Source organism: Notolepis coatsorum (assembly GCF_963971535.1).
Source record: "Notolepis coatsorum genome assembly, chromosome: 17".
Classification (NCBI taxonomy): domain Eukaryota; kingdom Metazoa; phylum Chordata; class Actinopteri; order Aulopiformes; family Paralepididae; genus Notolepis; species Notolepis coatsorum.
The window spans coordinates 84,242,220-84,259,972 of NC_140181.1; the positions used below are offsets into that span (position 1 = coordinate 84,242,220).

Consider the following 17,753-nt stretch of genomic DNA (forward strand, 5'->3'; position numbering starts at 1 on the left):
CACCAATGTGTGTTCACGCGCTACACAGTGACGTAATGACTCTTATTTGATAGTTTCCTTGGTATATAGCTGCAGTTAGTGTACATTAGGGCTGTCCCCGACTAAGGATTTGGATGGTCGACTATGATTGGCCAAAATTTGCCGTTAGTCGACTATTGGTCAAAAAAAAAATTATAATATTTAAAAAAAAACAAAGATAAATGTAATATATATATATATATTTGTATCATTCCATTTGGGCTGTGGGGGGTGCTTAATGTCTGAAGGAGTCGACTGAAGGCTTCTTGTCCTCTGCAAAAGCATGCAATTGGTCCACTGATGGATACATCTTGATATTTGTCTAGTCTAGTCTAGTGTGTTCATTACGTTGCCGATTGATGACCTCTGAGCAGGTCCTAAATTATTTATTATTATTCATTAGATGGGTGAAATCCTCTTTCAGTGCCTCTGTGCCTGTTTTCGTAGGCAGTTAGCGTTAGCCACGCTTCTAGGCCTCTTTTCTTTTGGAAAGAAAAATAATAATAATAATAATATTATACATTTTTTTTTCCGACTTAAGAGCTGGTCGACTACGGCTCCTTTCGACGATCGACTAATAGGGGTCAGCCCTAGTGTACATGTATGTGTTCTTGCCAATGAGCTACTGATTGAGGACTGTTCATGTTGGACGCAGTGCGTCTCTTACCACTAAGTGACAACAAGTGAACCTCTGTGACGGTGACCCTGTTCCGGTTGAAGGGTCGTAAGGGTGTAGCCATGGCTACAATAATGCAGCCAGCATGCAAATAATGAAACTTATCTCGCCTACCGCCATTCTGCTACATCTAAGATACTCTTGCTACACAAACATACAGGATGTAACAAACAAATGTATGTGCATTTTATTCATCGTCACTCTTGAGTGCCAGGGCATAGGCTGTGGCACTTTCATCGAGTCACTTTCAGCACTGACTGACTATAAATTCAGAGCTCTATGTTCATTGGCTAGCCATTGAGGCCGGTACTCAGCCACTGAACAACATTGAGAATAAGTCATCATGCATTAGCCACCGCCCGTTTCAAGCAGCAGGAAGAACAACATTTGTATTTATTTTGATCAGCAAGCAGTTTCTTAGCAATGCTTGAATGGATGTGTTACAGCAGCCAGCCCCGGGGAAAAGGCTATTATAAGACAAGAGTCAAAGAGGGGAACGGTTGATGGTACATCTTGGAAAGCAACTGCTCGATATAACTTTGATGCACTAACAAAACAAACATTTCAAACAATGTAAGCATCCTGCCAACCGCTATGAAAGGTCTCTGTTAGCTCTCGAGCCGCAGCTAAGAAGCTTGGCTTTTCATGGGCTTTTGTGACACTCAACATGCAGAGTGTCTTGAGTGTGAGAGTGACAGCTATGGGAGATTAACAGTGGCTAACATAACGTCTATTTGTCCTCCATGTTGGAAGAAACAATGGTTGCTATGTGTTGATATGAGAAATATCGACAAATATGTAATAATTCTGTGTCTTATTTCTGGATCATGTAAACAAGTTTCAGTGGAAAAGTAATAATGTGCTTTTATAGTGTTTAATCTACTCTACCACTGCACAGAAGTTAGGCTTTTTTTTTTTTTTTGAAGTGGTTGCAAATGGTTACAGGCAGCCATGTTGGAAGAAAGAGACAAACATTACTTGCAATGCCTCTATTGACTTGACTGAGGAAAGCAACAGTAGGGTCAGGAAAAGAGGGTGGAGCTTGAGAGTTTTTGAACCACTAAAATGAACTGAATTGTAGCAAACTAGCTTCATGACTCGTTTGTGGACTAGATAGTTCAGATACCGGTAGTATAGATGTTGAGATTTTTAATTTAGATTTTCTCTGTCAGGCTAATTGACTCCCAGTCATTCTAGCCTATAATAGGACGGCAGACATTGGTCATCCCTGGCAACTTCCACCATCAGCTCTGGAGAAATAAGCAGACCTAGGACTCTACAAAATGAATGGAGTGGGACATAAAATTGCTAATACAATAATTTACAATTTAGTCATTTAGCTGATTCTTTTATCCAAAGCAACTTACAGATTGTAAACATGTCACCAGGAGCACATTTCTGGCAGCTAAGGGTCAGTGGCATTGTTCGTCAAACTTGAAATGTCACTCAGCGGATCCTTTTTTACAAAAGTTACAAAATGTACAATATTGAAATTGATCTTCCTGACATTTATAAGCAGTTGATTGCTATTCCACATGTCAGTCCACATGTCAGTTTCATTAAGTATGTGGCGTTGAGTTTTCAGCGAGGACATCGCATCCCATTCACTTTCCCAGCTGATTTCCCTCTTCCTATACTCTAAGCTCTTTGAGAATACTTCCTCATAAATGCAAATAACTGTGGGATACATAGCAACCACTACCATCTCCGTCTAATGGTACTCCTAGATACAGACTAGCTCTGCTAGCTCTTGAGACACAGCTCAAAAGAATTGTCTCTGTATAATCCAAGTTTTATCAGTATCTAATTTTACCACACTGGTCCATTATCTCAAAGGCATCTTCACTGAAGTCATTGTACTGCAGGCTGAAAGAAGAGAATAGACAGGAACATGTTAGAAACTGTTGTCTACTTATAAATGTTTCAAGTTGTCTACTTATAAATGTTTCAACTTGTCTACTTATGTTTCAACTTGTCTACTTATAAATGTTTCAACTTGTCTACTTATGTTTCAACTTGTCTACTTATAAATGTTTCAACTTGTCTACTTATGTTTCAACTTGTTTACTTAGAAATGTTTCAATTTGTCTACTTATAAATGTTTCAACTTGTCTATTTATAAATGTTTCAACTTGCCTACAACTGTCTGCAACTGTGAAGATGTACTGATGAAAGTAGTTGCAAGTAGCATTATACATTTTCTATACAGAAACACACAAGGATGTGTTTGCAATTGCGCTTCACGTTGTATCGCAGTATATTTAACCAAGAAACGGTTCTCAAAGCTCATTATTCGTATTGGAACGGATTATGTGAATGTAAAAACAATCAGATGAATACAGACTAAGTACAACATGGCTTCTGCATACAGACACAGTCTCAAGAGACATGTGTTGAGGACATCGTCTTCGCTGGCCTATTGACCAAGGTTTGTCTGAGGGAAGCCTACAGTAGTGATTGGAGGAAAGGGGGGCGGGATAATTGCCTTCTAGGACCAGTAAGTTAAAGAGTAAACTATATGTCCTTAGCCTGTAGCTATGAATGTGTTGTAAAGCTCGGAATATGATTATGCTTTGTAAACAAAGTGGTCTTCTTTCTGGAGAGATGGTCTACATTCCAGTCTGCTCTCCAGAAATCTCATAAATGCCATTAACTGAGAACTGATGTCTGGAATCCTCCCACCCACCCTTATTCAGTTGATAAAAACATATGAGTGTCTCTGTCTCTTATTCAGCTGATAAAAACACATTAGTCTCTGTCTCTTATTCAGCTGATAATAACACATTAGTCTCTCTGTCTCTTATTTAGCTGATAAAAAAACACAGTGTCTCTTGTCTCGTATTCAGCTGATAAAAACACATTAGTGTCTCTTGTCTCTTATTCAGCTGATAAAACACATTAGTCTCTGTCTCTTATTCAGCTGATAAAACATTTGTCTGTCTTACTCATCTGATAAAAACACATTAGTCTCTCTGTCTCTTATTCAGCTAATACAAATATATTAGTCTCTTATTCATATTAGTGTCTCTGTCTCTTATTCAGCTGATAAAAAGACATTAGTGTCTCTTATTCAGTTGATAGAAACATATTAGTCTCTCTGTCTCTTATTCAGCTAATACAAATATATTAGTCTGCATTTTATTTAGCTGATAAAAACATTAGTTTCTTATTTAGCTGATAAAAACACATTAGTGTCTCTGGTCTCTTATTTAGCTAATAAAAACATATTCGTGACTTTGTATCTTATTCAGCTGATAAAACACATTAGTCTGTATCTTATTTAGCTGATAAAAACACATTAGTGTCTCTTGTCTCTTATTCAGCTGATAAAACACATTAGTCTCTGTCTCTTATTCAGCTGATAAAACATGTGTCTGTCTTACTCATCTGATAAAAACACATTAGTCTCTCTGTCTCTTATTCAGCTAATACAAATATATTAGTCTCTTATTCATATTAGTGTCTCTGTCTCTTATTCAGCTGATAAAAACACATTAGTGTCTCTTATTCAGTTGATAGAAACATATTAGTCTCTCTGTCTCTTATTCAGCTAATACAAATATATTAGTCTGCATTTTATTTAGCTGATAAAAACATTAGTTTCTTATTTAGCTGATAAAAACACATTAGTGTCTCTGGTCTCTTATTTAGCTAATAAAAACATATTTGTGACTTTGTATCTTATTCAGCTGATAAAACACATTAGTCTGTATCTTATTTAGCTGATAAAAACACATTTGTGTCTCTTGTCTCTTATTTAGCTGATAAAACACATTAGTCTGTCTCTTATTTAGCTGATAAAAACATATTATTCTCTTGTCTTATTCAGCTGATAAAAACACATTAGTCTGTTTATTATTGAACTGATAAAAACACATTTGTCTATTGTCTCTTATTCAGCTGATAAAAACATATTGGTGTCTCTTTTTCAGCTGATAAAAACACATTAGTGTCTCTTATTCAGCTGATAAAAACACATTAGTGTCTCTTATTCAGCTGATAACAACACATTAGTGTCTCTTATTCAGCTGATAGAAACATATTAGTGTCACTTCTCTTATTCAGCTGATAGAAACATATTAGTGTCTCTGTCTCTTATTCAGCTGATAACAACACATTAGTGTCTCTTATTCAGCTGATAGAAACATATTATTCTCTTATTCAGCTGATAAAAACACATTCGTCTGTTTATTATTGAACTGATAAAAACACATTTGTCTATTGTCTCTTATTCAGCTGATGAAGACACATTAGTGTCTCTTATTCAGCTGATAGAAACATATTAGTGTCTCTGTCTCTTTTTTAGCTGATAAAAACACATTTGTGTCTCTTATTCAGCTGATATAAACATATTAGTGTCACTTCTCTTATTCAGCTGATAAAAACACACTTGTCTATTGTCTCTTATTCATCTGATAAAAACACATTAGTGTATCTTATTCAGCTGATAGAAACATATTAGTATCTCTTATTCAGCTGATAGAAACATATTAGTGTCACTTCTCTTATTCAGCTGATAAAAACACATTAGTGTCTCTGTCTCTTATTCAGCTGATAAAAACACATGTGTCTATTGTCTCTTATTCATCTGATAAAAACACATTAGTGTATCTTATTCAGCTGATAGAAACATATTAGTGTCTCTGTCTCTTATTCAGCTGATAAAAACACATTAGTGTCTCTTATTCAGCTGATAGAAACATATTAGTGTCTCTGTCTCTTATTCATCTGATAAAAACACATTAGTGTCTCTTATTCAGCTGATAGAAACATATTAGTGTCTCTGTCTCTTATTCAGCTGATACAAATATATTAGTCTCTGTATTTTATTTAGCTGATAAAAACACATTAGTCTCTCTTGTCTCTTATTCAGTTGATAAAAACATTCGTGTCTTGTCTCTTATTTAGCTGATAAAAACACATTAGTCTCTTGTCTCTTATTCAGCTGATAAAAACATATTAGTATCCGTCTCTTATTCAGCTAATAAAAACATATTAGAGTCTCTTGTCTCTTATTCAGCTGATAAAAACATTAATCTCTGTATTTTATTTAGCTGATAAAAACACATTAGTGTCTCTTGTCTCTTATTTAGCTGATAAAACACATTTGTGACTTTGTCTCTTATTCAGCTGATAAAAACACGTTAGTCTGTATCTTATTTAGCTGATAAAAACCACATTAGTGTCTCTTGTCTCTTATTTAGCTGATAAAACACATTTGTGACTTTGTCTCTTATTCAGTTGATAAAAACACATTAGTCTGTGTCTTATTTAGCTGATAAAACACATTAGTCACTTTGTCTCTTATTCAGCTGATAAAAACACATTAGTCTGTGTCTTATTTAGCTGATAAAACACATTAGTCACTTTGTCTCTTATTCAGCTGATAAAAACACATTCGTCTCTCAGTGCTTCATACTGATTAAACACATTAGTCTCTCAGTGTTTCACACTGATGAGCCTACATACGTCCTCTCACCATATGGCGTCCCCCTCCCTACCAGCTCTCTCTCAAACGGCTATTGTAGTGGATCCTGGTGAATAATTTGTCCCGGTCACCTCAGACAGGTGGTGTCGTGACTCGTATCATTTACCTCCCATTCATAGTGTGTTAACCCTTTCACTACCACACTACAGAAGGTTAACATTTCACTACCACACTACAGACGGTTAACCTTTCACTACCACACCACAGACGGTTAACCTTTCACTACCACACTACAGACGGTTAACCTTTCACTACCACACTACAGACGGTTAACCTTTCACTACCACACTACAGACGGTTAACCTTTCACTACCACACTACAGACGGTTAACCTTTCACTACCACACTACATACGGTTAACCTTTCACTATCACACTGCTAACCCTTTGTCGTGTGGCAGTGAAAGGGTTAAGGTGTTTATCACCCGAGCCTCATGAAGGCTACTCACCCCATCCTCCGCATGGTGTGGCGGTTCTGCATGACTTGGACCAGTGCTGGGACTGAGGCGTCTGTTAGGCTGTTGTTCTTCAGCTCCAGGCACCTCAGAGAACCGCTGGCCTCCACAGCAGCACACAGGTCACCTACACAGGCATCTGTCAGCTGGGTCATTTCAACGCTAAAAAAAAACAGATGATTGTAATTATTATAATAAAAACACAAGATATTTGTGCCCTAAGGATAAGATGAAGAAACCCACTCCCATTGCCAAAAGAATGTCCAACACGCCTATAAATATTTATACTATGGAATTATACACTACAACTGTATTACGTGACTCATAATGGCCCCAAACAGCGTTGCCAAGGTCAACAGACCTGTGTAATGAAATACAGGTGATATATCAGACCAGGTACATCTGGGTACCTTTTCTTCTAAAACACTGACGCCGTTCCACTAGATTACGATTGGATTTGGCCTGTCTAAGAACTGTTGGCAGATCAGTTACATTGTTTCAAAGGTTTGTTTTGTTAGTGCGTCACATTATGTCAAGCAATTACTTTCCAACACTGGCCACCGTTGAGCGTTCGCGCTATTGTGACTCAGTCCTCTCCGGGGGGGGGGGGGGTCATCAAAGACAAGCAGGCTATTCTCTGTTCTCACTCCACAATGGAGGAACAAACGACCCACATACAGGACAGCTGAAACCATCACAGACAGGACAGCTGAAACCATCACAGACAGGACAGCTGAAACCATCACAGACAGGACAGCTGAAACCATCACAGACAGGACAGCTGAAACCATCACAGACAGGACAGCTGAAACCATCACAGACAGGACAGCTGAAACCATCACAGTCAAGACAGATGAAACCATCACTCAGGACAGCTGAAACCATCACAGTCAGGACAGCTGAAACCATCACAGCCCAATTTTTCGCTGTCAACTAAAAACACACTAATATGTCTACACTATTATCCACTCAAGACTGTAGCACTCAAGTTCAACACTGTTTGACAAACATTGTTACTGACCCTTAGCTGACTGGAGTTGTACCCTTCCTGCTGACTTGTTGTACAGAACTTGTAAGTCGCCTTGGATAAAAGCGTTCAGCTAATTGCCTAAATGTGAAATGTAAATGTTACATTTGATAGATTTTCAGGCATGCACCTTCAGTCCTCCATAGTGTATTTCCCTACCTGGATATTTAATATGCTTATGAATCTCCAGGTGAATCGATCATGATTTATATCTGTCCGTTTTATCATGATTTATATCTGTTAGCTTTGTCATGATTTATATCTGTTCGTTTTATTATGATTTATATCTGTTAGTTTTGTCATGATTTATATCTGTTAGTTTTACCATGATTTATATCTGTTAGCTTTGTCATGATTTATATCTGTTCGTTTTATCATGATTTATATCTGTTTTGTCATGATTTATATCTGTTCGTTTTATTATGATTTATATCTGAATATATATAGATGAGATGAGAATACTATGAATACAGGCTAATGTCTATTGTGCATCAAATTGATCAGTTAGAAAGCGGTGTCTGCCGATGTTTTGTGATCTTAAGAAGCGTGACTCACTCCAAGTCCTCCAGGAGGCAGCAGGGGTTTGCTACGGCACTCCATAGGTGTTTGACCGCTTGGTCTCCCACAGGATTACAGGCTACAGACAAGGACTTCAGTTGAGAAGACCCGCTGCTCAGCACCGATCCCAGCTCCTTGAACACCGGTTCGGTCAACTCGCACCGCACCAAGCTACGAAGGAGTAAAGGTCACACTCAGGCTTTCAGGCTTATATGACAAGATTACAGTAATCTGATTACAAAAATTGCTGATTAAACAATTACATTTACTGTAAAAAATAATCCTATAACATAACGGATACTCTTGGAAAAGCAGGTGATTACTTGTCTTAGTACATTGTCTTAGACAATGTACAAAGGTAAGCATCTCGTTTCACAATGGTGCAGATTATGCAGCTGACAAATGAGGCTACAGACTGGGACCCTATATAACTCTCTTACCATCCAAATGTCTATATATTGATTAAGAACAGACATTTCATCATACACTATCCTCTTTATAATATCCAACATTTACAAGAGCACCTCTTTTCTTGCTGGAGCACAGATGACTCTACTATATAATGTCAGTTTCACATACTGTAGGTTATAAATTGATACTAAAGTCAAAACTGAGTACAGCAAAACACCCATACCAGAGTTTTTCCAGTGGGCATCCGGGTTTCCCGAGGGCCTCACAGAGCACCAGCACCCCCTTCTGGCCCAATTCATTCACTGAAAGATCCAGGTCTCTCAAACAGCAGTTCTCTGACCGCAAGCCCTCAGCCAAACCAGCACAGCAACCTTCTGTCAAACCATTCTCAAACAATCTACACAGAGAAGAAGGAAATTACATACCACATGAAATATTATTACAGGTGTCTACATGTCTGGACAACAAGTCTTAGTATAAACTAAAATAGAAGTACAAGGTACGGTCAGTCTCATCCACCCTAACAAGTGCATTCAAATGTATGTCAACTGTTTCCTTAGAATATTTTTATTATTTTCTAAATGGAGTATTGTCATATGAGGAACATGATGTACAACAACAATGTGATCCTGTCAAGCCAGGACTTACATGAGGCTCTGCAGTTTACAAAGTGGGTCCTGTAGAGCCTTAGACAGATGATCCACTCCAGTATCCTCAACAGTGTTCCGTCTCAGGTCTAGTATTCTCAACTCTGATTGGCCAGAACTCAAGGCTCTTGACAAGGTTTCCATGGATCCTTCAGTCAACTTACAGCTGTCTAGCCTGGTCATGAAGGAAAACAGACACACAACAATACACAAAGGTAAAAGGTATTTGCTCAGAACTCGATAACTGGCAAAATCTAAAGCAAACAAAACAACGTTTTTCCGTAGCTGTATTGATGAGAGGAAGATCTTAAAATGTGTTTACGGTCCAGTCGACAGTTGGTACATACGTGAGCTCCTGTAGCTTGGAGTGAGGGCTCTGCAGTGCTCGGCACAGCTGTTTGAGGCCTTGGTCCCGGAGTGCATTAGCAAACAGATTCAACACACGCAGCTCACAGGTGCCTGAGGTCAGAGCAGACACCAGGGCTCCACAGCAAGCCTCCGTCAGCCTGCACGATGGAATTCTGACAACAAGAATGTTTAGTTGAACCGGTTAATTAAGTTGTTTGGCTTCAATAGCGGTTTTCCCACAAACATTAATGGCGCGTGTCAAGCTAGTCTCACTTTAACGTGTGTAACTTGCAGTCTCTCAGTCCACTGCAGAGAGTTTTGAGGCCTGCGTCACCCAGGTCACTCGTAGCCAGATCCAGCTCTGTGGTCCTTCCTTTGCTGAGAGCTGAGGCCAGATGAGAGATAGAACCAGCACAGAGGGAGCTCTGTGACAGTCTAGGGAGACAGGAGAGAATATGTTGGATATACAGATTATACAGATTATTCCAAAGTAAAGTTAGATATTTTCATGACTACACAGTACACATTGATTTTCAGATTTAGATTCTTGGTTTTCTAAATGGCTTACATGATCTTCTGAGAGAGGCACATGGCCGGGGCCAGGATCTCCGCTTGCTCCTCCGTCAAAGCCTTTGTGTTGTACAGATTCAACTGGTCCATCTCCCCGAGGCTCACCGCCACATAGTTGAGCGCAACATAGTCCTGCAAACTCAGACCTCCGTAGCTCATGCCGATCCGCGCTGAAGCGACAACGATCTCCTTCACCAGACTCTGGCTCTGACTCTGATGAAGCAGACGAAAGCAGCGGAGGTGTTTCTTCTTGTCGTATCCTTCTATTGCCCTCTGAGAAGAGCTTTTCAGCCAGCGTTTGAAATCTGTGATCCGATCAGAGTCAAACTCTCCCACCAGGGCTTCAAGTGGTTTCCGCTGAGTGGGTTCCGAGAGCCCCGACAGGTAAACATCTAGAAGGTCTACAGAGCCTTCATGCTTCTCCAACATCCCTTTCACACTCTCGGACGTTGACGTGTCCACGTAGAAAGACGCCGCCAAGAAAAACTCCTGCATGAGCCGGGTGTGGAATGAGTAGAGGCATCCCTCCGATTCGGGGTCTCCGTCCACTTGCAGGAGAGTGTCCAGTTTGGTTTGAGGGGTAAGGAACTGCTGTAGACCAAAGGAGGCCATTTCCTCTTTGGTGTATTTGGCGTCCTGGCTGAGAGAATTATGTGAAGCCATCCTACCCAGGGCAGACACCAGATCTCTGGAATGTGTCTCCTTCAACGAGAGTGCCTGAATCAGGTGGACCGTGACACTTTCACACAGCTGGGTTAAGGTTTGAGGAAGCCTCTCTCCGGCATCCAGCAAAGACTTGTAAATAGAACACACTGTCCAGCTAAATCTAGGGGAGGTACAGAAATCATAAAAGCCTAATGTAGTCTCCATGTTCAAGAGTGCTCTGTTGGCAACAGTTGGGTCAGTGAAGAACTGGCTGAAGTAGGCCTTCCTCTGGGGCTTCTGAAAACCCAGCAACTCCACCTTGTTGCAGTCCAGAGATGTCCCACAAGCCGCAGGCCTGGTGGCCAACAGAAAGACAGCTCCTTTCAGCAGTGACCCATGAAGCAAACTAGCCACTAAACTGGAGACTGAGGCAGACTGGCCGGGGTCAGAGCAGAGCATGTGCTTTGTAGGGTCCAGGCTGTGTACATACTCATCCAGTCCATCAAATATAAACAGAAGAGTCTCAGGCTTCTGAAGGACTAGAGACATGGACTCGGGAGAGAGATGACTGTGATGCTGCAACAGGAGAGTCTCCAGGGAGACCGGCCCGTCGCAAGCATTCAGCGCTCTGACCTGGAGATGGAACACGTAGGAGAAGTTCTGGAAACGTTCACCTTGGGCCCAGTCCACAACCAGCTTCTCCAAGGCGGTTGTTTTACCATATCCTGCCGGACCAACCACTATCACTGGTTTGATGTTCTCCCTCTCTTCAGACAGTGCAGTGTGGATGAAGAGGTCCAGAGACGGTGGGTTCTCCTGCATGTCTAACTCCAACACTTGAGCCCCATCAGCCAAGACGGATATGTACTGGTTGTTATGGATTACGTTGCTTGGCAACTGGCCGCCAAGAAGAGTTGATGTGCCCTTTGACCTCTGGGTATACGCTAGCAAAGCTTCTTTGTGCATCGTGTAGACTGTCGAGAGAAAACAAAAGATATTGATGGAAAACATTTGTAAAACAAATGCATGCACTAATAATTACATTGTTTTTGTATAGGATAAATGCTTTTCTGAGTACAATCAACTGCATTTCTCTATGTTGAAAAATCTAATTAACAGGACCCTGGCCCTATTTCCTACTGACCAATGATATTTTCAATTGGCAGAATCCTATATCAGCACAATCCATGCTGTTCCTCATAATAGCTCCGGCTAGTTAGCCAGTACCCCCACAAGCTAATGCAAAGTCAATGGGGTCAAGCTGCCGTCTGTGCAAACTGACTGAACTTACATTTACTCCACAGTGCACACAAAGTAGATTTCAGTTAGCTTCAGTTAACTTGGACAATGGACAGACAGTAGCTTGACCCCTTGACTTTGCATTTGTTTGTGGCCAACTAGCCAGAGCTAGTATAAGGAACAGCATGGGGTGCTGTTCGGTATATTTGCATATCGTATATGTCACAAATGTAACAGTACTATATACCTGTATGTCATGTATGTCCCTATGCCATAAATGTCATGATGTCATGTATGTTGTGTATGTCATAAATGTCACTATGAATTGAAAATGGGGGACCCTGATGTAAACAAGACAAACGTCTTTCTCTGGTCTGCATCCCCTTAACAATTGTGTGTATTGAGCCGTACTGTATTGTACCCATTCTGCAATCTGTTAAATAAAGTTTTCATTCATTCATTCATTTAATTCATTCTAGGATAGGACTCTACAGATCATCATGGATGGTAAGTAGGACTAGGGTTCCAAAAATCTGAACCTTAAAAGTGGAAATATCCTGATTGAATAGTAGTCTGTCAGACTGTCACATGTATGAATGGCATTGGGTTTGTGGTGCTCCAAGCACCAACACAAATAGTATATTTAAAAATCAACAGCAACATCTATTTCCAGAAATCACGAGGTTACTCAACATAACCCACAACAGCTTCATTTAAAATGGGCAGGTACACTTTAGTAGAACATTTTTCTCAATGAAACTGTTCACAACTTGTTTTGTTTAATCAACAGGATTACCTTGCTGTTGAGTTTTTCAAATGCTTTTTTTTTTTTAAAACCCAATATAGGCCTTGTACGGAATGTCTGTATAGTTGTCTCTCTTCCAACATGGCTGCATGTAACCATTGGCAACCACTTTAAAAAGAAAATGCCTAATTTCTGTGCAGTGATAGAGTAGCCTAAGTAAAACATTGGAAAACCATATGACTGTTCCATTGTGACTTGTTTACAAATTCACAAGTCATGACACCAAATTACAAACTACATTTGTGTTGGTATATTTGTCATTATTCAAAACGCTGTGTATTGTATACTTTACTTACTCATAGTATATATTCAGATTCTAAGTGTTATTATTTACCATATTTATTGTAATGTATAATATAACTGATAGGGCATACAGACCCTCATCTGCACCTTTGATTACACTGCCTACTTGCTCATAGTCAGAGTTAATTATATTGTTTACACTGCTTATTTTTAACTGTTTCTACTGTACTATAATTGTATAGCCTATTTAAGATAAGATTACACAAGATATTCCTTGATTGATACCCTTGGGGATGTATGTCTTCTAGGGGTGTAACGGTACACAAAATCCACGGTTCGGTACGTACCTCGGTTTTGAAGTCACGGTTCGGTATTTTTTCGGTACAGTGTATTTCCCAAAAGTTTTCAATTAACCTTTTTATTTTTTTTTACTAATATAATAATAGCATAATAATGCAAGGAAACCGTTTCAAAGTGCAATAAACCTTTATTTAACATTGGAAGACATTTTAAATATCCTAAATAAAAAAATGCTCAGTTTGATTGTTTATTATAAAACAAACTGAAACTGGAAACAAGCCCTCTGTCTGGCTTTTTGTGTCATCCTTTTAACATGTACATGTATTATTAATGTAGCTTGCGGACGGTACCATGTACAAAATGTTAGTATGAGGAAAAAACTGTGGAAAAGTAATAAATAAAAAGGCAGTGTTCCAAATAAACACCAAAATATATACTATCTCTATTGGAATGGAGACTTCAGCACAGGATAAACTAGGGATGGGCAAAAATAATCCAGATCGATTGATCACATGATGTACTCGAGTACTCGTGGAGGAAAACGCTGTACAAAATAAACGTCTTTTCCGGTGTTTTAGACTTTTATTTTGAAGCCCACCGACCGGAGCTTTTCCGGTGTTTTAGACCTTTATTTTGAAGCCCACCGACCGGAGCGGAAGTATTATTGTTATTATCCTAGCTGCCTAGCAGAACGTATATTGAGCCGACAATTGTCTCACGCGGCCCGGCGTTGCTGATTGGCCAAACTCACCAACCAATGTGTGGGGAAAAACGCATGTGTGTTTGATTACGGCCATACCTTCTTCAACTTACTTAGTCAAATGCTTTCGTGTAGAATGTCCCTGGAGTTTTCCCCACGGAAAAACAGAATGCTTTATTTTCTGTAGTGCACGGTATCAGAGAGGAGAGGCACCTCAGAATGAAAAGTTCGTCTCATTTCCTGTAATTCGTCACGTGAGCTACACAAGACCAAGGGAACTATAAAAGAAGGAAGGGTCAGGCGTCAGAATACCAGCGTTCTATTGATTGATTGATTGAAAACTTTATTAACAGATTGCAGAATGCGTACAATACAGTACAGCTCAATACACACAATTGTTAAGGGGATGCAGACCAGAGAAAGACTTTCATCTTGTTTACATCAGGGTCCCCCATTGTGCTTGGTGCCAGATTTCTGTAAACCGTATTACAACAATAACAAATATACAACCTATCTGACGGAATCAACCAATATAACAAACGATAGCTAGTTAACAATACAACCAGACTACTGCTTGACCTTACTCCTAGAACCCACCTCACCCCTGCCCACTTTGACAACCTAGGATGGCTTTTTTAGAGTAGACGACAGAGTACAGCAACTTGCAATGGGCCTGGTCTACGTCTACAAGATACACTACTACACGACTAAGGTACCCATGTACATGTCAAAATACTTCCCAAAGGTCAGTGAATACCACAATCACAACACCAGAGGGAGCTCCACAAATCATGTTAAACCCAGATTCGGCTCAAACAAGGGACTAAACACGTTTAGCAATTATGCCACATCAATGTGGAACGCCCTACCCAAAGCTGTAAAGGAATGTAAATATCATAAAGCCTTGTTCTAATAAAATCAACTACATGCGTAGTTATTACATATTATTATAACATTGAAACGGGTCGCTGGAGACCCTAACACCACATAAGGGTTAAATAAACAGGGAGAGTGCTGATCCCATTCAACTACTCTATGTCTGTCGAACTGAACATTTCCACACTTGGCAGTTGGCATCAATGTGCGTTCGCGCGATACTCAGTCACGTGTCGTATATATATTTATGTATAATAAGTTGCTGGATTTATACCATTAGTTACACAGCTTTGGTGCAATATCAGACCATTTTGACCACTTAAGAATTTTCTAAAATCTCAGAAGAGAGCATTAAGACCTCAAGAAGAACACGAAAAAGTCATACTGTGAGTATGAATAACTTTTGATATCTGAAGATTTCTGTCAGATTCTAGTTGTTGTTGCTAGTGTCTGGTCCAGCCTAAATAATTTATTCTTATTTATATGTATTTTTAGGGACCAGTTAGGGGCCCTTGGAATCTTCCTAATCCCCCTCCCTCCCACCAAAATATTCTGTCTCAACCTTCCTTTTGCTTCAGTAAACAGAACATGCTGTACTATTCTGAATCGACTGCTATCTTTCCATGTACCATTACAATCCACATTTGGAGGTGTGTTTAACCTTGATGGTGTCTTCTAATCAGAGTGAAACACAAAAACATGGAGAAGTATAACTTTAACTTGGAGAAGTATTCATACAGGAAGAAGTCAGGAAATGTAAAACAAGCATGCTACCTCAAAACTGCCAGTAGGCCTACAGTAAGTATTTCGTTATTTTCCATTCCTGCTAGGCGTACAGTAGTAATCTGTCAGTCTCCCTATGTGCCACATAGCCTCACTGCACCCTCTACATTTTCAAAGTATTAGAAAGTGGAATTACCTCAGATGCAATATTGTTGAATTATATAAGTGTGTCTATACCAAGTCAGTTCCTAGTGGAATGTAACAATGGAGTAGAATATGGAGTGTTAAGTCAATCTTTCGGTTTTGCAAAAGTTAGGAAACGCCCATTCAACTCACTACTTTCATAGAGCATGAACAAAACAACACGATCCAGTAATAAAGACGCTATATCTACCAATCAAGACAGAGTACAGTGAATCCAGGAAGTTCCAAATAATTGGTTGTAGTTCTCTAAATGAGCAGTAGGTGGCAGAAGTTACCTTTTATTATGTGGGATGAAGAGTTCTGCTCAGCTGAAGAGTATGTGGTCTATGCTGTGTTTAAACTTTTCACTGCAACAGATAATGTTATATTGAAAGTAACTGCCTGTTGTGTTGTATCACAGAGTTTAACTAACGTTAGCTGGTTTTAAATGCCTGTTCTCGCAGGTTGGTAATGTTACACCCGCTAAGTTCCTAGCTTTAAGAAAGACACAAGAGTGTAGGTTAATTTAACAATAGTATTTATTATATAAAGGGTGGACAAAAATACTATAAGCCCACTTCAACCTCATGTCAGGAACCCCAATCAGCCTTGACCGGGCAGGGTTTGATTCACGGCAACCTGGTGATACTTCACACAATGAAGGAGAATGATATCAAATGTCAATAAATAGCACTTCACACAATGAAGGAAACTTTATCACACATCAATAAATACCACTTCAAGAACTGTATAAAAAGAGATATCAAACTTCTCACAATGAAGTAAACAGATATCATACCACTCGGTGATTCAACTTTATCAAACATTGGCACACGTGTGCATAACCACGGCATCCATATAATAATGGCACACTAGGCCTGCCCGTATTCACGTCTGAGAGAGGTACCTGATACATGTGTAGCATCCTGAATATTCTGCTAAGTATTCAGAAGTGCTGACTAACTGTTACTTTCCCTGTGTGTGTATAAAGTGTGATAAACAGTGTTCCTTTTGATATCTCGCCCGGTCTAATAACGAGGTGAGGTGCTACTCTTCTCCGGCTTCATTATGGATCACTAACATAACATTGAAGCATCTTTCTCCCGTGCTGAAGTGGTCCTATAGTGGGATCAGTTGCGGTTGCCAGCAGGGGGCAGTGGTGGCAGGTGGAGCGGAGGAGAGAGGGAAGCAACGAGGAAGAGAGGATTACCTGGGAGCCAGAGCACCAGGAAGCTCTCTTCGGCAGTGAACTTGACCATGAACAGTCGCAACGGGCGTGTGCTCAGGAAGAGCCCCGTTGAAGGAGTGATGTTGAAGAGCCCCGTTGGAGAGTGATGGGTGATAAGAAGTACTTGCTAGTTGACGTGTTATCCTAGAAGTACCAGCGATAGTGTGTGAGTAAGCGATACAGAACAAAGGACTAACGTCCATAGTTAACGGGTTATAGTAGTAAGTGTGCGGTGTATTAGCATGCTGCTAACGGCTCCATCTGACTCCAGTAGACTACCGGGCGCGCGGCGCTGAAAACCGGTGGTACAGTCAGCCACGTTGCGTTAGTAGTACAACCGATAGCAGGAGGGTGCACTCAGACCCGCAGTTTAGCTGTGTTTAGGGTAGCCAAACAGTATTAGCTTGTGCGCCAGCATCAAACAACAGCCGCAGTGGACGTCTCCCCGACGCCGCAGAGGACACCTCTTCCCACCAGCAGAGGTCGCCACCACAGCACGCTCCTCCAGTTCACCACTGCCCATGCTGTTCATCCCAGCCCGCTGGCTGTGCTTGCGGGATCGCCCGATTGTCACCTGGACGAGAGGTGATAAGAGTGGGTCCGCCATCTTGGCT

General features: G+C 40.2%; 1 protein-coding gene across 2 annotated transcripts; it reads right to left on the reverse strand.

Moving 5' to 3' along the window:
• Nucleotides 1–171: 171 nt before the first annotated feature.
• Nucleotides 172–16,027, reverse strand: LOC311243590 (NACHT, LRR and PYD domains-containing protein 3). 2 transcript variants are annotated; one of them, XM_084332876.1, is made up of 10 exons: nt 15,925–16,023; nt 14,243–14,407; nt 10,196–11,816; nt 9,901–10,062; nt 9,627–9,800; nt 9,281–9,454; nt 8,856–9,029; nt 8,219–8,392; nt 6,631–6,798; nt 172–2,560 (listed from the first exon to the last, which is right to left on the reverse strand). In XM_084332876.1, the coding sequence occupies exons 3-10, from the start codon at nt 11,806–11,808 to the stop codon at nt 2,491–2,493; spliced, it is 2,709 nt and encodes a 902-aa protein (XP_084189002.1). In that variant the 5' UTR covers nt 11,809–11,816; nt 14,243–14,407; nt 15,925–16,023; the 3' UTR covers nt 172–2,490. The 2 variants fall into 2 exon arrangements, with proteins under 2 accessions (XP_084189002.1, XP_084189003.1); XM_084332877.1 differs by lacking the exon at nt 14,243–14,407 and having other exon boundaries at nt 15,925–16,027.
• Between the last annotated feature and the right edge of the window lie 1,726 nt (nt 16,028–17,753).

Coding starts and splice junctions, on each gene's coding strand:
- LOC311243590 (XM_084332877.1), bottom strand. CDS start 11,808: ATGCACAAAGAAGCTTTGCTAGCGTATACCCAGAGGTCAAAGGGCACA. Junction 10,063..10,195: donor TGCCTCTCTCAGAAGATCAT/GTAAGCCATTTA, acceptor CTGTCTCCCTAG/ACTGTCACAGAGCTCCCTCT. Junction 2,561..6,630: donor CACACCATGCGGAGGATGGG/GTGAGTAGCCTT, acceptor CTCTTCTTTCAG/CCTGCAGTACAATGACTTCA.